At 40.9% G+C, this 26,394-nt stretch overlaps 1 protein-coding gene across 1 annotated transcript in view; it reads left to right on the top strand.

Moving 5' to 3' along the window:
* The window catches only part of LOC309477939 (reticulon-3-B-like), a 47,380-nt gene extending 20,986 nt beyond the window's left edge, over positions 1-26,394 (top strand). Inside the window, exons 3-7 of the mRNA XM_082141458.1 lie at positions 6,024-6,162; positions 7,401-7,470; positions 7,947-7,993; positions 8,092-8,150; positions 26,150-26,394. Coding sequence (XP_081997584.1) covers positions 6,024-6,162; positions 7,401-7,470; positions 7,947-7,993; positions 8,092-8,150; positions 26,150-26,198 — 364 coding nt within the window. The 3' untranslated portion in view covers positions 26,199-26,394. The remainder of the gene's footprint in view (positions 1-6,023; positions 6,163-7,400; positions 7,471-7,946; positions 7,994-8,091; positions 8,151-26,149) is intronic.

Consider the following 26,394-nt stretch of genomic DNA (forward strand, 5'->3'; position numbering starts at 1 on the left):
TGTATCTTTGTTGATTAGTTTTTATGTGGATTAGTTTGGATATAAACTGAAATCATGGTGAACTTCAAGCTTCCACTGTGGATCATTCTCACAACTATGATCTCTATCATCCCAACCCAGAAAATACTGAAGTACTCACCTGATGAGCTATACCGACTGCGAGCCTCGGTGCAGACCAAATTGCCGAGAAGTCTCAAGTTCCATCGAGATATTCTTTTTCGGCGACCAAAATATATCCACCGTGGCTCCCGGCGAAACTACTGTATTTCCGATGAGGAACAGGTTGGGTCTATCAGTTCATTTTGGACTGGCGGCACACGAGTTCAGAAGAGGAAAGACTCCGATCGACGTGCTAGTGTGTTAATTCCACTGGCAAAATTCGTCGCAAAATCGTACAACACTCTCCACAGGTTTGCCCTCTACAACGTTCGTTCCATCACCAACAAAGGCCTTCTGATCCATGATCTAATTATTGACCAAAACTTGGATTATTTAGGTCTAGTCGAAACTTGGCAACAACAAAACGATTTTCTCCATTTAAATTCTGCTACTCCGCCTGGATTTGTTTATCTGTCAAAACCCCGAACTTCCGGGAAAGGGGGTGGTCTTGCGCTGATCTACCGCGAGTCTCTTAAGGTGGAATTACTTAATTTACCAGAACAGCCCTCATTTGAGATGCTGGCCATGAAACTTCACGGCCACACGCCTACTGTTATTTGTGTGCTGTATAGGCCACCTAAGTCCTCAAAATATTTTAACCATGAACTTTCAACTATCTTAACAATAATTAATGAAATGTCTCCTCATATCATTTTGATGGGGGATTTTAATATTCACTTCGACCACATTGAAAATTCACTTACAAAAGATTTTAAATCAACACTGGACTGTTTTGGGATGACCCAATATGTTGGATTTCCAACTCATTCAAAGGGACATACACTTGATTTGGTTTGTTGTATAGGCATTATTCCAACTAATATTCACTCGTCTGATTTGCCGGTTTCTGATCACAAGGTTGTTTTGTTCAACGCTGCCTTGACACTCAGGAAATTAAAAGTAAATAGGATAATGTCATACCGTAACATCAGACATATAAAGAATGAAGATTTCATGGAATTAATTACCTTATACCCAGACCCTGCTGCTACTTCAATGACTTCGGACTTAGTGGACTACTACAATGACTGCTTATCTACAGCACTTGATATCCTAGCCCCTAAAAAAAACTAGGACTGTTTCTTTTGCTCACACAGCTCCATGGTACACACCTGAGCTACGTCAGGTCAAAGCTAAAGGACGACGTCTTGAGAGGCTCAGCAACAAGACAGGACTCACAGTTCACAAAGAAATGTACACGGAACATGTTCTCCATTATAAAAACATGCTGAATACAGCTAAGAATATATATTATGCGAATAGCATTAATGCGGGTGATGGGAACACAAGGAAACTTTTCTCTACAGTGAAAAGGCTGCTGAAACCTGCAAATTCAAACACCAACAACATCTCGGATGATTACTGCTCTGCTTTCCTTAAGTTTTTTGATTCAAAAATCTCCAAAATCCACCAACAACTGGCCATGGCGAACACCACACAGGCTGCACTGTCAACATCATTTGTGATATATTTAGCCCCATCTGCTGTTTTCAGTAACTTCAGTCTTCCAACTGAGGAGTTTATCTCAGAGCTCATTACAAAATCTAATTCTTCTACATGTCACCTGGACCCCATCCCTACCTTCCTTGTAAAGACCTGTCTACCTACTATAACATCACTGATAACCTCCATTATCAAATCATCTTTGTCAACTGGTATAGTCCCTGCATCACTAAAAACTGCGATAGTTAGACCCACATTGAAAAAAACAGGACTGGACTGTAATAATTTTAATAACTATCGTCCCATATCAAATCTGCCCTTCATTTCAAAAATGCTTGAGAGAGTGGTTGCAATCCAACTCCAGACTTATCTTCGTGATAATAATCTTCTTGAACAATTTCAATCTGGGTTCCGGTCACGGCACAGTACAGAGACAGCCCTTGTTAAGATTACTAATGATCTTCTCCGTGCAGCTGATGCTGGCCTACTATCCGTTCTCATCCTCCTAGACCTCAGTGCCGCTTTCGACACAATATCCCACCAAATATTGCTAGAGCGGCTTGAAATTATAGGGTTCTGTGGAACTGCCCTTAAGTGGTTTGCACACTACCTGACAGACCGAACATTTTTTGTCAAAATTGAAGATCACCAGTCAGAGAGCGCAGCACTCCAACATGGAGTTCCACAGGGATCAGTATTGGGGCCGCTTTTATTTATCATTTACCTCCTCCCGTTAGGAAATATTTTCAGATATCATGGCATTAACTTTCATTCCTATGCAGATGATACACAGCTTTATGTATCTACTAAGCCCACTGCTACACTTCCCCCAACCACCCTTGTCACCTGTATCCACGACATCAAGGCATGGATGACCACCAATTATCTCCAGCTAAACAGTAACAAAACAGAGCTATTGGTCATTGGCACTCCATCCACACTCTCAAAATCCAACCTGTCATCATTATCTATTGGGGAGGATGTCATACCAGTCTCCAAACAGGTTAAGAGCCTGGGAGTTATTTTGGACAGTACCCTTTCATTTTCCAAACACATCAATTACATCTGTCGGACGGCTTATTTTCACCTCAGAAACATTTCAAAGCTGCGCCCCTCACTTTCGCAACACTCCACTGAAGTCCTTGTCAACACCCTGGTGACCTCTCGCATCGACTATTGTAATGCGATCCTGCAAGGAATCCCCAATAAATTACTCCACCGGCTCCAACTTCTCCAAAATTCAGCTGCACGCATCATCACCCGTACCAAGTCTACCGACCATGTCACACCCCTGCTGATACAACTGCACTGGCTCCCAATACCACAACGAATCAGCTTTAAAGTCTTGTTAATGACATTCAAAGCCCTGCACAACCTCGCCCCTTCATATATCACAGAACTGTTACAGACCTACATACCCTCACGTTCACTTCGTTCATCATCAGCAGGATTACTGGTAACACCAGACATCAGACTCTCCACAATGGGAGCAAGGGCTTTCTCCCATGCTGCACCAAAACTCTGGAACTCTCTTCCCCCTCATATTCGTGCTATAGACTCTATTTCTCAATTCAAAACCACTCTCAAAACCCATCTTTTCAAGTCAGCTTATAAACTTTAAGCACCCCTCCACCTCATTAGCATTAGCTAATTAGTTGTTTTTAAATTCTTTTAATAGCAGTTAACAGTTTATTTTTAGACATTAATGTTATTTTACTTATTTTATTTATATTTGTAAGGTGACCTTGGGTGGCTTGAAAGGCGCCTAAAATTAAATGTATTATTATTATTATTATTATAAGAAAGCCTAAGTGTATTTACAATATGATTGTAAAAGGTTTGTTGTTCATTCTCTATATTAATGATGATACTGCCTCAGAGTCACCCTTCTTATAGTGCCCCCTTTTTTGGTTTGGGCCATTGCCCCTCAAAATGTATGTGCATGGCCCAGATGGTAAGATACTTTCTGATATAATACTAAAAGTAACTCTAATACATGCCTTTCTCTCTATTTTGAGCCCAATCAAATACTTGTACACTGATCTACAGAACAGAAATCTGCAAACTTGTTTTACAACATCACTGGGTAAATATTATTGAATATCCCTACAAATTTTATATGCAATGTAGTATCAATAAAATACATATGTAACTGTTCGTTCATTGTCCTATGAGCCAGTGATTTCACAGGCAGGCAGGGTTTGTGTACACAGGTACCTTTGGAAACTGATTTTGGATAACGCAGCACAACTCTGTTTCTGTTTAGTTTCTGCGTCCCCGTCTTCCTCCGTTCCCTGATTTTGCCGAGTTCACACAGCACGATTTTCAAAGAAGTCGGGTCACTGCTGTGTTCACACTGCATGATGGGTCGGGACAGGGGTTTCACACAACTTCTGTATGGTCTGCAAACTACGTTTCACAACTAAATAAGGAAATAACGCAAGAGAGAGAGTTCTCGCGCGAGACTAAATTTGTTATTAAATGATTTGTTCACCCCAAAATGAAAATTTCCTAATAATTTACTCACCCCAATGCCATCCAAGATATCCATGTCTTTCTTTCCTCAGTGGGAGAGAAATTATGTTTTTTGAGGAAAACATTTCTGGATTTTTCTTCTAACAATGGACTACATTGGTTACCATCGTTTTTAAGTCCAAATCAATGCAGTTTCAAAAGTCTTTGAAGTGTTTACACGGGCTGTACGCGATCACAGCTGAAGAAGAGGTTGTTATCTAGTGAAACGATAGGTCATTTTCGAAAAATTATATAATTTATAGGCTTTTTACCTTCAATAGTTCGGATTGAGCTGATCAACAAACGGACAGGGAACTACATCATCACGTTGAAAGGTCACGTGCCGGCGCTGGCAATACTATTTGAACTACTATTCAAATTCATCAGAATGCTATTCATATACTATTCATATTCATATTCACTGAATACTATTACTATATATATATTTATATAATAGCAAACAATACTATTTGAACTATCCTCCTACGTACGGTCGCATTGTAAACAGTGGGGCGGTACTTCTGCCGGCGCCGGCGTGACGTTTCAACGTGATGACGTAGTTCCCTGTCCGTTTGTTGATCAGCTCAATCCGAACGATTGAAGGTAAAAAGTCTATAAATAAAAAAAATTAAAAAAATTAAATGATCGTTTCGCTAGATAACAACCTCTTCTTCAGCTGTGATCGCGTACAGCCCGTTTAAACACTTCAAAGACTTTTTAAACTGCATTGATTTGGACTTAAAAACGATGGTAACCAATGAAGTCCATTGTTAGAAGAAAAATCCAGAAATGTTTTCCTCAAAAAACATCATTTCTCTCCCACTGAGGAAAGAAAGACATGGATATCTTGGATGGCATTGGGGTGAGTAAATTATTAGGAAATTTTCATTTTGGGGTGAACTAATCCTTTAATAATGATAGCCTGCTAGAAGCTTGCAATCCAAATTGTCTGTGCGCTGATTTGCAGCGAAAAGGAGAACAAGAAAAACAGATTATGAAATGGTTGGGGAGACGCGGGAAGCAAGAATTGAGTGTTCTGCACAGAGAGTTGGGGGTAAATAAATTATTTTGCAATGTGCTGCTGTTGCTGCTAGTCAAGCAAATGTTTGTGCTTTGTTTCTGTTGGATATTATTGTAAACATATCTATTAAAATACTGATATTCTGGTCCATAACGCCTCCCCGAACATCCCGCTGCCCTGTATCTTGCTCTCTCATTGGCTCTAGGTCAGTGCCGATGTAGTTTTCAGTCAGAACACATTCACACCGCAGGATTGACTCGTCGGGGATTCTCTCAGATCGCGTCTTTGATCATTCACACACTGCGTGATTGTCACTCGTGTAAACGAGCACCGATTTGCCTGTGATTTCGGGCTTTTGTCTGCGATCTCGCGAAACCTGTCAGCGAGTGAAAATCGGGGCTAAATTCGTGCAGTGTGAACTCGGCATTAGTCTCCTTGGCTGTTGATTAGTTCATCACACCTGTTCTGTTTCACGCTGATTGCTCTCTGTTGTGTCCTCTAGTAAAGAGTAACAGGACAAGTCATTCATTTTAGGCTCTTTATTCAGCACATGTTGCAAATACTCTCAGAAAACACACTGCTCTCCTTCATTATCAGCATCACCTCGATACTCATGCATTATACTGCCACCTTATGGTTAAACTATGAAACACCACACTCTCCCACTTGTTGAAGCCTTGGGTTCCCCCTAGCTCATTGTCCAGTGTTGTTTATATCAACATCTGTGTTATCCGTGGTTGTGATTTTCTCCTGTGATCTCCTGAGTTTTCTGTTTGGATTTATAAAAGACTGTTTTTCTGCTTTTTGTGCTCGACTGGCTGAATGTTTCTTGAAATGACAAGACTTTGATAAAAAAAGGTAATATGAGATCTTTGTACATCCCCAGAGTTCTGATGGAAAGAGATATCCGCATTTCCCCGGACACAGCCCGCAGGTACATGGACATATTCTTGGTGAAATTAAACACCGCTCTCATACAGACAAGAAGACTTGTGCTTGTAGAAGATGTGGTGGATTCACTGAAGGTATGTCCATTTATCTACAACAATTCACAGCTAAATTCATAACAGTGTTTTCAACGGTTTCTTATTTAAAGGGGACCTATTATACTTTTTCAATTTTACCATGTGCAATATTCCTGTTTGTGGATGTAAACAATCTGTTAAAGTTACAAAGTACAAGGTCCACAGCAAAGGGAATCTCTCCAGCAGAAAACGCCTGCACTGTAGTCCTGACTTTATTTCCATAATGTAGCTTCGTCACCATATAACACATTTGCATAATGCTGCCTGCTGACTAATTTGGCTCGCCCTCAAACAAAAGCAGTTATAAGGCAGTTATAATTTCCCTATGAGGGAAATCACTATGTCATTATTGGACTCACAGTAGTCACAGTAGTGTTTCCAGGAAGCCGCCGGATCTGAGACTTGACGGTTATTAAGGGGCATTACATTTACGACACACACTCCAAGCAGTCGACCAATCACAGCAGACTGGGGCCAACTGACCAATCACAGCAGACTGGGGTCGGCTGACCAATCACAACAGACTGGGGCTGGCTGACCAATCACAGCAGACTGGGGCCAACTGACCAATCACAGCAGACGGGCCGGCTGACCAATCACAACAGACTGGGGCCGGCTGACCAATCACAGCAGACTGGGGCCGGCTGACCAATCACAGCAGACTGGGGCCAACTGACCAATCACAGCAGACTGGGGTCGGCTGACCAATCACAGCAGACTGGGGCCAACTGATCAATCACAGCAGACTGGGGCCGGCTGACCAATCACAGCAGACTGGGGCCAACTGATCAATCACAGCAGACTGGGGCCGGCTGACCAATCACAGAAGACTGGGGCCGGCTGACAAATCACAGCAGACCGGGGTTGGCTGGCCAATCAGAGCAGACTGGGGCCGGCTGACCAATCACAGCAGACTGGGGCCAACTGACCAAGCACAGCAGACTGGGGACGGCTGGCCAATCACAGCAGACTGGGGCCGGCTGGCCAATCAGAGCAGACTGTGCTTTTTGTAAACATATTCTAGCAGACCCCATCCAACCGTGAAGATCATGTAAATAACCAGAATATAGGGGCCCTTTAAAAGAAGTGTTTGCTAAGAAATTCATACATTCATACTTTTACTATACTTTTATTCAATTCTTTGTCATTAGTTAGCACTGTGCACTTAATGTAGAATGTTAAATTATTAACTGAATTGTTTCACAGTAAAAAGTGACTGACCTGCTGTTTATCTGCAGCTTGCCGTTGCTATGTGGTTTCTGACATGTGTGGGTGCCGTCTTCAATGGTATCACAATTTTAATACTTGGTAAGCCCATCTACATAAATATACAATAATAGTCAAAATAATGATAAAATATAAATATATTGGTGGTTAAAGAAAATTCACATAACATACAGTCCAGAAGGCACTGTGCTAAAACAATGATGAATTATTTTAATATGATGCAGTTATAGATATGTACCCTGTAATTTTTAAAAAGCCTATACAGTATGTATTGGTACACCATTATTACAAAAAGGTACGCAGTGTATGTTCTTGCTAAATTGCTCCCAAATGTAAGATTGTTGTATCATAATAGTAGAATAAGTACCCCTTAGTTCTATAAAACTCCTGGTTGTTACCCCTTTATTCCCCAATCTTTACATATTGTTCCCTTATACTTACATGTAAGTACGTTATAGGTACACTATAATTACCGAAAGTTACGCTGTAAAATTGTTTAATTACACAGTACTTTCCAGGCTGTAATCTAAAGCGTTACCTCTTCTTTCTCTTGGCAGCTGATATCATCTTGTTCTGCACACCACTGCTGTATGAGAGGAACAAAGTAAGAATGTGTTTCATATTTATAAACGTCTTTGCTCTTGCTGTTACTGGTTTTAGTGTTCTTCATTTTATTTTCTAAACTTTTTTTATTTGTTGCAGACCCAGATTGATGGTTATTTGGTGCGTGTGCAGTCTCAGCTTGAAGAGAAACTGGCAAAGTATGTCTGATTGATTTTTAAAGCACTTTATGTTACCACAGTTCAAAATAAAATGAAAGTCTAAGCACCTGTACAGTATGTAACTGAATACAAGCACTAGAGAAGGTATAAAATATGTAATTATCAAGTAAAACAAAACATGGGTGAACAAAACAACAGATACAGGCCCTTGTGCAGGAACTAATGGCCGTTTCAGGAAATACAAATCACATGCAAATACTGACGAGCCTTCGGGCAGTATAAAATGTGGAGGAGCGACAATTTGAGCTTTGATGTTGAGGGGGCATTCCTGTCCCTGGTTCTCATAAGCCAAAGAGATGGCATCCACTATACAGTGAGAAAGCCTCTGCTTAGAGACCGTAGCACACAAAGAGCTGGCCCGACTGTCGAAAGGTGGCTTGAGCGGCCTATATAATCCTGTAAAGCCCTGACAAGGCAAACAGCGCTCTGAGCATCAGCATCATGCAAGGTTGACGACTCGGAAGACAAAACGGGTTGAGAAATGACCTGCGCTTTAAAGGGATTAGAAAGAGACTTAAGCATGTAACCCGGTCTTGGCCAGAGAGTGACACTACAGTCATCGGGTCCAAAGCGAATACAATCGCCATTCACCGAGAACGCCTGCAGATCTTCTATGGACGTAGCCAGAGCAAGGGCAAGAAGCAAAGCAGTTTTGAGAGAGAGCTCCCTCGCAGTTATAGATGTCAAGGGCTCAAACGGGGGAAGAGAGCCTTCAGAACAAGATCCTACGGTGGTACTGAAGATGAGCGAGAGGGATGTAGTTTCCTCGCCCCCCTGAGAAATCTGACCACCAGCGCATGCTGCCCAATCGATTGCCCATTAACCGGGGAACGAAATGAGGCAATAGCGGCCACAAAGACTTTTAGCGTGTACTGGAGGCTCCCATTATCCAACCTGTGCTGCTGGAAACGTAAAACATCCCACACGGGACAGCTCGCCGGGTTGGTATTGTTATCACTGCACCATTTCACAAACACTTCCCATTACAGAGCCTAAAGGCGCCTCATGGAAGGCACTCTGTGAGTGTGTTCAGCACACGGGGAAGGCAAGGCACCTCATTAGCCCCTCTAAGGTCCCTGAAGCAGCCAAGCATGAAGGTTCCCCAGCTCCGGGATGGGGTGCTATATTGTGCCGTTCGCCTGAGATCCTGAGATCTAGGTCCTTCCTGAGGGGAATCTGCCAACGAGGAGCCGGCAGCATCTCTCTCAGGTCCGGAAACCAAGGCTAATTCGGGCAATTCGGGGTGATGAAGATCACAGACGATTTATTTTTTTGTGGGAGGTTTTTGAATTTCCACTCCCGTGTCACTCTCTATCGCACACACAGAAACAAGCACATCGCGTTTGTCACCTATAGGAATGGCGGGTCTGTTAGGACGTAGGCTTGGCGGTCTGTTATCAGGCCGGAGACGTCTCCTCGGCTCGTGACGTTTCTTAACGTCTGAGGGCGCATCCAAAATATCACTCCCCAGTTCTATCAAACTCCTCCACCCTGACAGCGCTAACCAAAAATAGTATCACATAATAGAAATAAGTTAAATACAACAATAAAATAAATCAAGGAAAGGCCCAATTGAACAAATGTGTTTTGAGAGACTTTTTTAAAAGTGCACAGTGAGAGTCGATGGCTCATAGTTTGTTAGGAAGAGAGTTCCTTACAGTAGCTCTAAATGACTAAAGGCCGACTCACCAGTTTGTAGCCGTGTTTTTGACAAAACCAACAAATTACTATTTGATGTTCGGAGTGATCTTGCTGGAGTATGTTTATTCAACAAATTAGAAAAGTATATTGGAGCAGTTCCATGAAGACATTTAAAGTCAAGTCAAGTCAAGTCAAGTCAAGTCAAGTATATTTGTATAGCGCTTTTCACAATACAGATTGTATCAAAGCAGCTTCACAGTATTAAATTAAAATAATACAACAAAGTTTGTTTCAAGAGGAATTTATTGATTGATAAAATTAAATTAAATATCCCCAAAATATCCCCAACTGAGCAAGCCAAAGGCAACAGTGGCAAGGAACCGAAAAACTCCATCAAGTGACCTAATGGTGTCCTAAAACTCCATCAGGTGACCTAATGGAGAAAAAAAAACCTTGGGAGAACCCAGGCTCAGTCGGGGGCCAGTTCTCCTCTGGCATTTATGAGCTACAGGCCGGATTGTAGTTTGAACTGTAGGATTATATGAATGCCTGGCTGAAGAGATGCGACTTTAATCTAGTTTTAAACTGGGAGAGCGAGTCTGAGCAACGAACAGTATCAGGAAGACTATTCCAGAGTTTTGGAGCCAAATGTGAAAACGCTCTCCCTCTTTTGGTGGTTCTGGATATCCTAGGTATGACCAAAAGCCTTGAATTTAGTGATCTTAAAGAGCGTGATGGATTATAGGGCGATAGAAGATCCGTTAAATAGACTGGAGCTAAGCCGTTTAGGGCTTTATAAGTCAGTAGCAATACCTTGTAATTAATACGGAACTTTATAGGTAACCAATGCAGTGATGATAAAATTGGTGTTATATGATCATATTCTTGATCTCGTAAGAACTCTAGCGGCGGCATTTTGGACTAACTGTAGCTTGTTTATTGAGGATGCAGGACAACCAGCTAATAAAGCATTACAGTAATCCAGTCTCGAGGTCATGAATGCATGAACTAACTTTTCTGCATCAGAAACTGATAGCATATTACGTAGCTTAGCAATGTTTCTAAGGTGGAAAAAGGCTGTTTTTGTAACATATGAAATATGATTTTCAAAAGACAGGTTGCAATCGAGTATAACACCCAGGTCTTTTACTGTAGAGGATAAAGTAACAGGACATCCTATGATGTTAAAGTTGTATTGTGCAAGGTTTTGTGGGCGGTTTTTTGAATCGATAAGTATTACCTCTGTCTTGTCTGGATTTAATAAAAGAAAATGACGCGTCATCCAATCTTTTATATCTTTAACACACTCTGTCAATTTGGAAAATTTAGCGTTTTCATCCGGCCGTGATGAAATATATATTTGAGTGTCATCAGCATAACAATGGAAACTAATTCCATGTTTCCTTATAATATTTCCAAGTGGCATCATATATATTGAGAATAACAGAGGGCCTAACACAGATCCCTGCGGCACTCCATAGTTTACTGGAGTTATGATCGATTTTTCTCCATTTAAATAGACAAAATGGTAGCGGTCAGATAGGTATGATTTGAACCAGCTTAATGCTTGTCCTTGAACACCAGTATAATTTTGTAGTCGATCTAAGAGTATTGTGTGATCTATAGTATCGAACGCAGCACTAAGATCAAGTAAAACTAGTATTGAGATACAGCCTTGGTCAGAAGCTAAAAGTAAATCATTTGTGATTTTAACGAGCGCAGTTTCAGTGCTATGATGCGGTCTGAATCCAGACTGAAACTTTTCATAGATATCATTTTGTTGCAAGAAAGAGCCCAGTTGAGCGGACACCACTTTTTCTAATATTTTAGACATAAATGGAAGATTTGAAATGGGTCTATAATTTGCTAGATTATTATGATCTAATTGTGGTTTCTTAATGAGAGGTTTTATAACTGCCAGTTTAAATGTTCTTGGAACATGACCTAAAGATAAAGACGAGTTAATAATATTGAGGAGAGGCTCTTCCACTACAGGTAACACTTCTTTCAATAGTTTAGTTGGTATAGGATCTAATAAACATGTTGTTGTTTTATATGTAGTGATACGTTTATTGAACTCTTTTTGTTCTATAGTTGTAAAGCACTGTAATTGTTCTTGCGGGGTGATAATTGAAGCTGAATTATAAGGCACAATTGAAGATTGAACGTTTACAATTGTGGTTCTGATGCTTTCTATTTTCTCAGTGAAGAAGTTCATGAAATCATTACTACTGAACTGTAACGGGATATTTTGTTCGGGTGACGTCTGTTTATTTGTTAGTCTAGCCACGGTGTTAAATAAAAACCTTGGATTGTTTTGGTTGTTTTCTATTAGTTTGCGGAGGTGCTCAGCCCTGGCCGCTTTTAGGGCCTTTTTATAACGTGACATACCACGCGATTCTAAAGACCTCTAAATTAGTTTGTTTCCATTTACGCTCTAAAATACGGGTTTCTCTCTTTAAAACATGCGTAGTATTGTTATTAGATTAGATTTAGATTAGATTCAACTTTATTGTCATTACACAAGTACAGGTACAAGGCAACAAAATGCAGTTTAGGTCTAACCAGAAGTGCAATAGCAGCAAGTGCAGGATATACAGTGGTTCCATAAGTGCAGAACATGGATATGTACTGAATAAATATAGAGTTGAATACTATTATAAACAAAAATTTACAGATAGATTTGTCCTATGAATATAATATACAGATAACTATTACTGTGAACAGAATTTACAGCTAGATATGTACTGAATATAATATACAGATGACTGTTACTATAAACAGAATTTTACAGATAGATATGTACTATGAATATATATACAGATGGCTGTTACTATAAACAGAATGTGAGCATAATATACAGATGGCTATTACTATAAACAGAATTTTACAGATAGATATGTACTATGAATATATATACAGATGGCTGTTACTATAAACAGAATGTGAGCATAATATACAGATGGCTATTACTATAAACAGAATTTTACAATAGATATATGTATAAATTAGGCTAAAATGAGCAGTATAACAATGGATTTAAAGTAGTGCAAATAAAGTTTGGACAGAAGCTATCCGAGTGAAAGTGCAGTGGAAGTAATTGCATATTACAGTTAAAGTACGGTATTGCAAATGTATATGTAAACAGTCGGTACTGTAAATAAACAGTCGGCAGTGCAAATTGAGCATATTCCAGTCAAGGTAGTAGTGCAAGATGCATATGTAAACAATTGTTACTATAATAACAGTCAGCAGTGCAAATGAACATTATAGTATTGCAAATAACAAAATGGAGGCAGGTGTGAGGAGGGAGAGGAGAGTCAATCAGTATATGAGGGGAGTGGGATCAATGAGGGTTAGAGTTTAATAAAGAGACAGCTCTGGGGAAAAAACTGTTCTTTAGTCTGCTGGTCCTGGTCCGGAGGCACCTGAAACGCCTGCCGGAGGGCAGGAGAGAAAACAGTCTGTGGGCTGGGTGAGAGGAGTCCTTAAGGATGCTGTGAGCTCGATGCAGACAGCGTTTCCTCTGGATGTGCTCGATGGCAGGTAGTGGAGTCCCAGTGATGCGCTGGGCGGTTTTCACCACCCGCTGCAGTGCCTTGCGCTCTGCAACAGAACAGCTCCCATACCACACTGTAGCACAGTTGGTCAGGATGCTTTCTATTGCACAGCGATAGAAGTTCACCAGGATAGTGGAGGAAAGCTGATTCTTCCTCAGTGTCCTCAGGAAGAAAAGGCGCTGGTGAGCCTTCTTGACCAGGCTGGAGGTGTTGGTTGTCCAGGTCATGTCTGCCGAGATGTGGGTCCCCAGGAACTTGAAACTGGAGACACGCTCAACAGCCATTCCATTGATGTGGATGGTGTCGTGTGTGCCTCTTGACACTTTCCTGAAGTCCACGATGAGCTCCTTCGTTTTGGTGGTGTTGAGGAGCTGGTTATTTTCAGTGCACCATGTGGCCAGGTGCTTGATCTCCTCCCTATAGGCAGTCTCATCGTTGTTGCTGATGAGACCAATCACCGTTGTGTCGTCCGCAAACTTGACGATGGAATTAGATCCGTACACAGGCTTGCAGTCGGAGGTGAAGAGGGAGTAGAGAAACGGGCTTAGCATACAGCCCTGTGGTACACCAGTGTTGAGTGTGATGGACGTGGAGCAGTTGGAGCCTGATCGAACATTCTGGGGTCTGTTGGTCAAAAAGTCCAAAATCCAGTTGCACATGGAGGTGTTGATGCCCAGGTCTCCAAGTTTGGCTATTAACTTAGTTGGGATGACAGTGTTGAATGCTGAGCTGAAGTCAACAAACAGCATGCGTGCATAAGTGTTCTTATTGTCCAGATGTGTGAGCACAGAGTGCAGTGCCATGGAAACTGCATCCTCTGTGCTCCTATTGCTACGGTAGGCAAACTGGTGTGAGTCCAATGTGGATGGAAGAGAGTCTTTTAGGTGTGCCAGGACCAGCCGCTCAAAGCACTTCATTACGATGGGTGTGAGTGCTACAGGGCGGTAGTCGTTAAGGCACTTCGGGCTGGAGTGTTTTGGCACTGGCACAATGGAAGTGCATTTAAAGCATGTTGGTACAGCTGCTTGGGCAAGAGACAGGTTGAAAATGTCTGTAAAAACCCCAGCGAGCTGCTCCGCACATGCCCTGAGTACGCGTCCAGGGATGTTGTCTGGTCCAGCAGCCTTGTGCGCGCTGATCCTGCTCAGTGCATTGCAGACATCTGTGGAGGAGAGTGTGATCGGCGGGTGGTCAACTGAGGATTTGAGCTTGGTGGCAGTTTCTCTGTTGTCTCTTTCAAAGCGAGCATAAAAGTCATTTAGCTCGTTCAGGAAGTTGACATCAGTGGCTGCGGGGGTGGTGTGAGAGGGTTTGTAGTCACTGATGGCCTGAATGCCCTGCCACATGCGCCGAGGGTCAGCGTTGGAAAAGTGTCCCTCTATCTTAAGCTTGTAGCAGTGCTTGGCCTCTTTGATGCCCCTTTTCAGATTTGCTCTGGATGTGCTATAGGCTTGTGCATCTCCTGATCTGAAGGCAGTGTTGCGTGTCTTCAATAGGAGTCGCACTTCCCTGTTCATCCATGGCTTCTGATTTGGGTATGTGGTGATCTGCTTCTGGGTTGTAACACTGTCAATGGTGGTATTGATATAATCCAGTACAGAGGAGGTGTAGCAGTCAATGTCCGTGTGAGAGCCACTGGTGGCTTGAGAAGCAAACATACTCCAGTCTGTGTGTAGAAACCTTTCCTGGAGTGAGGAATCTGCCCCCACAGGCCACACCTTGATGGTCTTCACTGATGGCTTCACGCGATTGATGAGAGGTGCATATTTGGGGGTGAGGAACAAAGAAAGGTGATCTGACTGTCCCAGGTGGGGGAGGGGTGTCGCGACGTAAGCTCCAGCCATGTTTGTGTAAACATGGTCTAAGGTTTTGTTTCCTCTGGTGTGACAGGAAACATGCTGGTGAAATTTCGGTAGCACTGACTTTAAGTTTGAATGATTAAAATCACCCGCAACAATAAACGCAGCTTCCGGGTGAACGGTCTGTTGTTTACTGATGGCTGCGTGAAGTTCTTTCATAGCAAACTTGGCATCAGCATCCGGGGGAATATAGGCTGCAGTTATAATAGTGGAAGTGAACTCCCGCGGTAGATAAAACGGTCTACATTTAACCATGAGAAACTCAAGGTTAGCTGAACAATGTCTCCCAACAATAGCAGAGTTTGTGCACCAAGCTTTGTTAATGTAAATGCACAATCCACCACCTCTAGTCTTACCGGAGCCATTATACCATGGTGCTTTAATTTTCTCTCTGACCTTTTTTTATTTAATAGGTGCAACCACATCCAATGTTCTAGAGAGAATGGTGCTCATAGTGCTAGTTAGTTCTTCTAGTTCATCTGTTTGTTTGGGTTCAGGCAGCAGCTGAGACAGATTAGATAAGCAATTTGAGAAATTATCTATGGTGGATGGAAGGATTGTTCTGCCTGGTTGATAACGCGACGCCGCATGACATATTACAGCAGTACGTAATATGCAAGTTACCATGTAGTGATCAGTGACATCATCACTTTGTGGAATGATATCTATATCGGTTGGATCGGTTCCATGTGATATAATTAAATCGAGTGTATGATTAAGACGATGAGTTGGTCCAGTGACGTTTTTCTTGACCCCAAATGAATTTAATAAATCTGTAAACGCAGCCCCTAACGCATCATTTGGATTATCTACGTGTATGTTAAAATCTCCAACAATTAATGCTTTATCGACATTGACTAATAGGTCTGAGAGAAAATCTGCAAACTCTTTTAGGAAATAAGCGTAAGGCCCTGGCGGTCTATATACGGTAGCCAAGGCTAGAGATAATAGGGATGTTTTTCTAACATCTAAGAGCGTAACATTTAGTAAAAGTACTTCAAAAAAAATAAACTTATGACCCGTTTTCTGAGTAACATTGAGAATATCTCTATAGATGGTTGCAACACCGCCGCCACGACCAATCAGACGGGGCTCATGCTTATAACAGTATCCAGATGGAGTAGACTCATTTAGACCGAAATAATCATTTGGTTTAAGCCAGGTTTCAGTAAGGCAAAGTATATCGAAGCTATTATCTGTGACTATTTCATTTACAATAACTGCCTTAGGTGTGAGTGATCTAATGTTTATAAGACCTCGCTTTAGAAATATTTATTTTTTTACTAATAGCAACATTTTCTGTTTTAATAATAATTAGATTTTTCTTAGATCCTGCAGTAGATTTATTATTTGATCTCACTAAACGAGGAATAGACACGGTTTCTATGCAATGTTCTACACTAGTATTTATATCAGTTAAATTGGTGCAGCAGAGACTATGATTTGGACTTTTGGTTACTAGTCAAAGGGTATTTAACATTTTGGAGATGTTATCCGACAGAATATCCGCTCCGAATCTGCTTGGGTGTAAGCCATCAGAACGGAAAAGCCTAAGACGCTCCCAAAACAGATTCCAATTATTTACAAAGAGCAGTTGGTGCTCATTGCACCATGACATTAACCATTCATATAGCGCAAATAATCTGCTGAACTTTTCATGCCCTAATCGGTACGTGGGAAGCGGTCCTGACACAATGATCGTTGTATCAGGCGATGTGCTGCGTACCGTATCGATCAGATTCCTGAAGTCTTTCTTCAGAATCTCCGTCTGGCGCAGCCTGATGTCGTTCACTCCCGCGTGCAGGACCACAGTTCCGACGCGCTCGTCACCGTTCAGGATCTCGGGAACGCGAGCAGCGATTTCAGAAACACGAGCACCAGGAAAGCAGTGACTGTGCACCTTACTTTTACCTAACGTAGCGTGTACGTGCCGAACGATGGAATCGCCGATGATCACAGCATCGCGTTCTGTTTCGCGAAGAGGGGAGAAGCGGTTTTGTGTGAATAACTCGAAAACCGGGAGGGTCGGAGAAAGTCTTGGTCTAAACCTGACTCGCGTCTTCCGCTGCGGAACCACCCAGGCTTCGTGGTGGCGTGTTGGAGCCGGAGTGAACGAGACCATGGCTGATCGCGACCGATGCTGAGGAACGCACGGAGTAGACGCGGTCGGAGTCAGCGTGTTAGTAACGTTAAACACTGATTTGTGTGCATCGGCGCGTGATGTTTCAAGAGCTAAACACCGGTCTCTCAGCTCGGCCTGTCTCAATAAAAGGTCGTGGATCTGTTTCTCAACAGCTTCCAGCTCAGACTGCAGTGCGTGCAGCTCAAATGTGTCCTCACCTGCACCAAAAGGTAGACTACTTACATCTGATATATTCGCCATTTTAACAGATGGACAGTGAGTTAGCAACGAAGCTACCAGTGATGCTATCAATATTAATACTAATTTATGACTGAAGTCTTGGATATAATCCGTTTTTTTTTTTTTTGTGGTAGGGGTGTAGAGTAGACGCACGATAGGCGAAAAAAAATGTTTGTTTGTAAATGAGTGTGGAGAAGACGCGTTCAGCCGTGATCCACGGACGTACCTTTAAGAGTATCCAGCGTTGGATCACTAATAGGCTTGAGATGCGTCTGCTCAACAGTCAGCGTTGTAACTATGAGGTTTGAGCAGTAGTGCTTCTCAGTGAGGAAAAGTAGAAAATGTTCGTTGTAAGTGAGTTTAAAGAGAAAAATCAAGAATTATAAATCAAATCGATAGAGCTCCAAAAACAACAACGCATTCAGACGCGACGCATGCACATTCGCTGTGACAGCTGTATCCAATCCTAGTCCAAATTAGTCTTATTTAAAGACTAATTAGAGGATCCTGAATTCAATTCTGAATGATACAGGCAGCCAGTGTTGGAGTATTGCAGTGGTTCTCAAACTTTTTTGGTCATTCCCCACTTTAGACAAGGAGGAATTTTCAAGCCCCATCGCCCCAACACAATGCTAATGAAATGCGCAACAAGCTTAACATGTTCCAATTTATTGAACTAACAAGTAGTATCAGAGTAACAAGTTGTATCTAAAATACAAACTATATACATCAAATAACAGAAAGTTAAAAAATAAAGAAAATAAAAGTGCAGCTGTGTCGTAATAACTTGCATGAAATAAAAAAAATTGAGAAAATAAAAGTGCAGCTGTGTCAATTTTTTTCACTAATTTCAAAAATAGAAATTTATCCATGTTTTGTTATTGTTTTTTTTTCAAGGCGACTGTTATTTTAGAACGTTCCCCCTTAATGTTTCCATGGCGACGCGTCATATTTGTCACGTGACACACCGCAGCCACAATAATACTGTATGACAGATCGCCTTAATTTCCTTACAGACATCAGTGTGTATTTTACAAACTCCAAATGTATTGTTTTACTCGTGCTTATGTGTATTTAAATGGCTGAAACCTAAAATAAACATTATTAGGTTGAAAACACTGCATAGTTGTGATATATGACAGCGCTGAGCTCGTCCGTCTCTGGCTCAGCGCCAACCAACGCGCGAAAGCACAATTTGAATCTGGCAGTGATGTCACTTCACGGAACATTCTGAATCCCATATGTGGGACCGTACTCTCAGGGGCACAGAACTAAAAATCTCTACTCTCTAGTCTAGCGCGCGGTCTTGCTCCAGATTCCGGAAGATTTGATCATTACCATATAAGGCATAAAAAGGAAAATGTCCTCCTGTTTGGCGCGCCCCACCTGTCACGTCTCTATTCCCCACCAGTGGGGCGCGCCACACAGTTTGAGAAACACTGGAGTAATGTGATTTCTAATGCCTGCAGCTGCATTCTGAACTCTTTGTTCGTGTTTAATAGAGCTCTTTGGTAACCCAGCAAAAATGCTATTGCATTAGTCAAGTCTAGACATAAAAATGCATGAGCAAGTTTCTCATTGTCAGAAGGACAGAGAACGTCACATATTTTGGAGGTGATAATAATCTGTTATAGTAACAATGCTAATGTTTTTTTGTTTGTTTTTTAAACTGAAGTCAATGTCAAACATGATTCCTAAGTTCTTAGCCTGATTACTGGCTTTTAGTGATAGTCAAGATGTGGATCAATGGATGTTCTCTGCGTGTCATTACCGGATAACAAGTACCTCTGTCTTATCTTTGTTTAGCTGTAGAAAGTTCTGTGACATCCAAAACATTGAATTGTGGAAATGGACAGGGTGGACATTGAATTGTGGAAAAGTGAGAGATAGAGTTGAGTGTCATCTGCATACTGGTGAAATGAAATATTTTACTGATTAATTATACCAGCTAAAGGAAGCGTGTATAGGTTAAATAATAGAGGACCCAAAACTGAACCTTGAGGAACACCACAAGAAATGAGGTTATGCCTGGAGGTGTAGGTACCCAGTGAAACATAGTATTCCCTGTTGCTCAAGTAGGATCTGATTCAGTCTAAGATAGGACCTGATAGACCGACCAATTCTGAAGTCGTCAAGTAGATCTCATGATCAACGGTATCAAAAGCAGCAGCGTTTTTTGTTTTTTAAGTTGCCAGCCTATTTGATCATTTTCACAAAATGTTCACGGCCCCCAGAATATTTTGTTGTATAATTTTCTGAACATGCAATATATCAAAAGAAAGAACAGAGCCTTTGTTTTTAAACAAAAAGCTTAATGCTAAGTTTCATTATGGTGATGGTAAGTTTCATAAAAAAGCATAATTTTGAGCAAAAAGCTGAGAAAAACATGTTTTTGTCAAAGACTACATCCAGATGGGATTCAGAACGATGATCAAAACACAGATGGGGTTGACCGAGTCCATCAACACCCCCAAATCTTCACAATCCTGTAGGTCATCCTGGGTCGACATTTCATTCAGTAACATTCAGATTTATATGCTGTTTAATGTTGAGGATCAAGTTATTTTACGTATGCATATGATTACATATGATATCGCTTGTTTCTGCAAATTCTTTGCCTGTGTTTTCATCAGGAGATTCAGTACTCTTTCAGAAGATGTGTAATAGTGCCCCCTACCGTATAACAGTGGAAACACTGAAAGCCGGCTGTCTATAGCGGGGAAAGAGTTAACACTGCCCTGACGTAACCTAAACCCAACTATTTGGAGAATAGGAACATGTTTAAATAAGATGGTGTGGGAGGAGGCACAGAGTACATACTGTAGGTGCACCGCCATTCCAGGATTATCCTGAGCTTCCCAGCATCGCCAGGCAAAAACAGTACAGACCATAAGCAGATCTTTGTGTCTCAGCCAATCAGAGTGCCAGAGCAACTGTACATGGCCAATGAGAGGATTGATCGCTCACAGCCAATCAGCTGCCTTGGCACCTGATTAAGTCAAGTCAAGTCAAGTTTATTTGTATAGCGCTTTTCACAATACAGATTGTATCAAAGCAGCTTCACAGTATTAAATTAAAATAATACAACAAAGTTTGTTTCAAGAGGAATTTATTGATTGATAAAATTAAATTAAATATCCCCAAAATATCCCCAACTGAGCAAGCCAAAGGCAACAGTGGCAAGGAACCGAAAAACTTCATCAAGTGACCTAATGGTGTCCTAAAACTCCATCAGGTGACCTAATGGAGAAAAAAAAACCTTGGGAGAACCCAGGCTCAGAATGCATATGAAAAATATTCAAGGTATGTGCACGCTGTTGCGCTGTACATAGTGTGCTTCTGGTATGTGAATGTTAGCCTGGTTGACACCAGTCGTAACTGAGAGTGGGTCTGGGGAAGCTTCATTCACATCTCATTTCCAAAGGGGCGTCACCAACAGACGTCGCTCAAATGCCTCTGGGCGCAATTGGATAGACCTACAGTAAAACCAATCAGACCGATCGTCATTGTGTAAAGGCCGCCTCAGCGTTTGTGATTGGTGCCAAGATTTGGAAAGATTGGAAATGGGCTTGAATGGGCTCTTGGCCAGACTGACTTGCAGAGCAAATCTAAATTTGCCGGAAGTTTGTCTGGGTTTTCCCAGGCTATGTGAATGTAACATCAGATCAATTTTGAGTGTGTGTGTTTATTTGTGTTTATGCACTGACAGGGATGTCCCTGGATCACCACCAAACTTGTGTGCAGCTATTTACATCTCGGAGGAGAGGTTTTGTTTACATTTGTTTGAGACATGTTATGGAGCCTGTTTTATGAAAAGCTGCAACACAAAACTAAATCAAACATAAAACATACAACCAGTTAATTAACTCTCTAGGTGGTTAATTATTCCAATCTGAGGTGGCGGCATATTTGAAGGAAGTTTTACCAAGTTTAGTTCTAACAAAGGGCCCTATCAAACACTAGGCACAACTCGTGTTTTTTGCTAGTTTCAGCCCGACGCAGTTTTAATTTTCATGTTCTGCGACACATTATTTAAATAGCAAATGCATTTTTGCGCCCATCTGTGGCCCATGGGCTGCTGGTCTGAGAACGAGTGTGTGTTCAGGAGCATTGATGGATCGTTGCTATTTTGAGGAACAGAAATAGACTGACAAATATTAAATATAAAAGGATTACATTTTTAAAAGATTATTATTGTGAACATAAAGGTTTGGTGGAATCCGGCTTGTCCCGTAGATGGTCTAAAGCTTTAACCTCGCGCTTAATCCATTTCCTCGCTAGAGAAGCATTCAGTCTTTCCGCTTGTAAATTCCTCCATTGTAAACAGTGAATCCGCCATGACACGAGCGCAACTGGCTTTTAAAAGGAATGTGAGTTGAGACTCTGATTGGTTTATTGCACGTCACACCCAAAACACACCCATTACTCATTAAGAGAATAGAGACAACTATTCAAAGTTGGCAAAAGTGGATTCAGACATGCCCTAAGTGCACAATGCGCATAGATCGTTAAAATAGGACCTATAGATAGTAACTTGATTGAGAGCATAATGAGTAGGCCTAATCGCTAGGCAAATCCGTTGCATAAAACAACAAAGATAAGAGGACAGTTAACCCAAAATGGCTTTATATATCGATAAATAAGTACCAGTGCATTTTTCTTCAAATAATTTACAGTTAAATTGCAGATCATTTAAAACGCTAATCAAGGCTGTTTCTGTGCTGTGTTTTGCCGGAAGCCAGAATGAAATGTCTAATTAAGATTATTGGCATTGAGATAGTTATTAAGCTGTATGGATACTATTTTTTCTTAAATTTTACCAAGAACTTAGATTAGAGATTGGTCTGTAGTTACTGAGCACAGAAAAATCAAGATGACTTTTCTTCAGCATGGGCCGAACAATTGCATTTGCAAACATTTGTGGAAAGACTTGCTGTAGAGACTGATCAAGGATATTCAGGATTTCTGGTAATAAGCAGTTTTGAGAAATTTAGTGGGTAATGGGTCTAGAGAGCAGCTAGAGGAATTCATATGTGATATGATCTGTGTAAGTGTACTGAGGCTCACAGCTGAGAAAGAGGACAGATTGCATTACAAACGACTAGCTGGGGAGTTGGAGACTTTACAAGTAGGGCAAGTGCTGGCAAAGTTTCGTCTTATGGAAGTAATTTTGTCATTACATTTTTTGGCAAACTCTGATGATATCTGAGCTGAGAGGTTAGCCTTTCGATAGAGGAGAGTAATAATCTTGGGTTGTCTTTGTTGCGGTCAAATACACTTGAAAAATAAGCTTTTCTTGCAGACCTCATTGCATTATTTAACATTTTTAGAAATAGATATCATGGTGAACTGTAAGCTTTGTGTCCTTCCATTGCCTTTCTGCTCTCCTGGAGGCTCTTCTTAATTTTATGATATGATGTACTATTTCTCCATGGGGTTTTAATTGTCCCAGAGTCTTTGTTTTTAAAGGAGCAACACAGATAATACATTCAGAGAGCCTGAGACTAAGATCCTCAACATAAGTGTTCGTGGAGAGGTGAGCGAGAGAAGGGCGAGATGACATGAGCTCCATCATGAAGGTCACGGCAGAATCAGCTGGGAGATAACGCTTATTGACACTTCTCTTATCACTCCCAGTTTCGGTACTGAAATCTTAAAGAAGACACAATAGTGGTCAGATATAGCAGCATCTACTGACGGTTAAGCCACATGAGATCACCAGATCGAGTGTGTGTCCATGTTTGTGTGTGTGGTACATGCTGTATAAGGCCAAATGAGTTTAGTAACTCTGTGAAATTAACAGTCGATGGGGCAGAAATTACATACATATGGATATTAAAATCACCAGTGATTAAAACACATTCAAAGTTAGTTAAAATCCTAGAAAGCGGTTCTCCAAGATCATCGAGAAAGCCTTTGTTGAGTCCAGGAGGATGACAGAGAACTAATAAAACAACAGTCTAGGGATCTGAAATGTCTAAAACCTGCTGGAGATGTTTCGTTTAGGACAAAATTATGATTACTGTCAAGCCATGTTTCTGTCAGGAAGATGATGTCCAGCTTATGGTTTTCCACAATTTGGCTAATTACAAAAGACGTATTTGTTAATGACCTCACATAATACTACACTTGTGCCGTTTCAAATGCTACACAAAACAAGCATGTTTTAATAAGTGATTTAAAACATCTATAGAGCAGGAGATTTAATATGTAGTGGGTGGCAAACTTATTCAAGACTCAATCGCATTCAGTATTAATCGTGATCTAGGAACAGTCAACTGCAAACTATATCTGAAGACCATATAAAGGTCTGGAAGTCTGATGCTGAGAAATGTGATATACTTTGTCATTTATATTATATAATTAATAATTCAGTTTTAGTCAGTTTTAGCTTTTTTTTTGCTATTTCGAGTTAATAATTTTAGTGCTTCAACTTCCATTTATTGCAGAGGCAAAATTTCAAATTTTCGTTTAGTTTAAGTTTTTATTTAAAGGGATAGTTCACTTTGAAATACATTTTTGGTATGTTTTAGCTTACCTCAAGGGCATCCAAGATGTAGGTGTCTTTTTTCCCGCAGTAGTTTCAATTTTGATATTTTTAGGTCAAACCGTTCTTGTCTGTCAGTCATATAATGCAGGTCTATGGTCACGGTCTCAAAACACAAGCACAGAGTCCAAATTAAAACAATTCCCCGTCGTCCAAATTAAACAATTCCCCATCGTAAGTACACATTGATGGCCTAAGACACGAAACGAGCGGTTTGTGTGAGAAAACGAACAGTATTTATATCGTTTTTACCTCTTATACGCAGACATGTCCGAGTGATCTGATCTGACGTGTACGCAGACTGGTGCATAGATATATACACTAGATGTCGCCTTGTCTACGGCAGTTCATTGGAACGAATGTCTTTAAGGCGACATCTAGTGTATATATCTATGCAACAGTCTGCGTACACGTCAGATCAGATCACTCGGACATGTCTGCGTATAAGAGGTAAAAACGATATAAATACTGTTCGTTTTCTCACACAAACCGCTCGTTTCGTGTCTTAGGCCATCAATGTGTACTTACGATGGGGAATTGTTTAATTTGGACGACGGGGAATTGTTTTAATTTGGACTCTGTGCTTGTGTTTTGAGACCGTGACCATAGACCTGCATTATATGACTGACAGACAAGAACGGTTTGACCTAAAAATATCAAAATTGAAACTACTGCGGAAAAAAAGACACCTACATCTTGGATGCCCTTGAGGTAAGCTAAAACATACCAAAAATTCATTTCAAAGTGAACTATCCCTTTAATTTCAGCCAACAAAAATGTTTTAATAGTTTTAGTTTTAGGTTTAGTTAACGAAAATAACCCTGCTGCACAACAACTACAACTTACTTACAGCCACACAGCCTTAGATGAAGAAGCTTTATTCATTCAAATAAAATGAATATTTCACCAGAGGATGATTAAACACAACTCCAAAAACAGCATTACTATATTCACTTATTGCAAACCAGTTTGGCTTTATTTCTTTCATATGGTTCATGTACAAAGGTTGTTGAAGTCTGTTTGAAGTCACCATTAGTGTGATCAGTGTTCCTTTAGTTGGGTCCATGGCCATTGACTTGGGTTGAATTAATTCTCTTTCAGCAATTGTTGAAAGTGTATGCTATCACTGTTTTTAACAATACTTCATGCTCCTGACTGTAATGACATACCTTTTACTATATGTGCAATGTTTGGAATCAGTGACTGACAGCTGGATGTTGACACATGTGACTTCCCAAATAAGTATTAAAAAAAGTCTTTAAAAACAGCAACTCTCAGTTTTGAACTTTCATTATCAAGTTGTTATTAACTGTCCTATTGAAAGAACTCTTCTCATAACCCATGTTATTGAACAAACTGCTTATGATTTTATTAGGTATTTGTCTTGGTTTTCAAAGGGTTATCATATAAATCAATTTTTTTTTTACCTTATATTTTTTTTTTCATTGTTCTTTACGTTATTAATGTGTTGAATATAGAAATATGCAAGCAAAAACAATGCTTGTCCCCCAAACACTGCTTGCATACAGACAGACAGCTGGCCTCCTCACACTCGAACCTGCAAGACCATTGGTGAACCAGTCCCGTTTTGCTCGAGAACAGCATGCATGCTGGTCCACCAGCTAGACCAGTATTATAGGTTTGTGCTGGATTTTTCAGCAGGGAGGGTCCTGTCCCATCCAGTCTCCTTCCTTTCATCCACTCCAGATCTTGTCCTGCATCCCTATAAAAATCTGTAAATACTGTATAAGTGGCTTATTTACACCAATTGCAGATCCCTCATGTTCAGGGAGCTCACATATCTGGTGCAAACCAATAAAACAGTACACAGATCGGCACTGTTACGGACACATCTTTTCCCTCGGGTCTAATCTACTGTACTAGACTGCACTGTGCTGTATTGTCCTTGAAAAATGTTTTATTTTTTGTTTTTGTGTCCATACAATGAAAGCCAGTTTTGTCCAATGTTCTTCTAAATATACTCGACCTCTCTCTTTCTCTTTGTGCAGACTGCAAGACAAACTCCCTGGTCCCATAAAACGGTGCAAAGCAGAATGATGGGTATCTATCATCAGGAAAATCCTGAGCATCCAGTGAATTACAGTATTCTTTATATATTAGTAGAAAGAAACCATAGGCCTGTCACTGCACTCCAGTCATTTTGAGTTTCTGTTTAATCATTGATGTTTGTACGTACAGACAGACTATATAAACTCTGCAAATATGTGCACAATAAATTGAGCTTTGATTAACA

The sequence above is a fragment of the Leuciscus leuciscus genome (assembly GCF_965113295.1).
Source record: "Leuciscus leuciscus genome assembly, chromosome: 16".
Classification (NCBI taxonomy): Eukaryota; Metazoa; Chordata; class Actinopteri; order Cypriniformes; family Leuciscidae; genus Leuciscus; species Leuciscus leuciscus.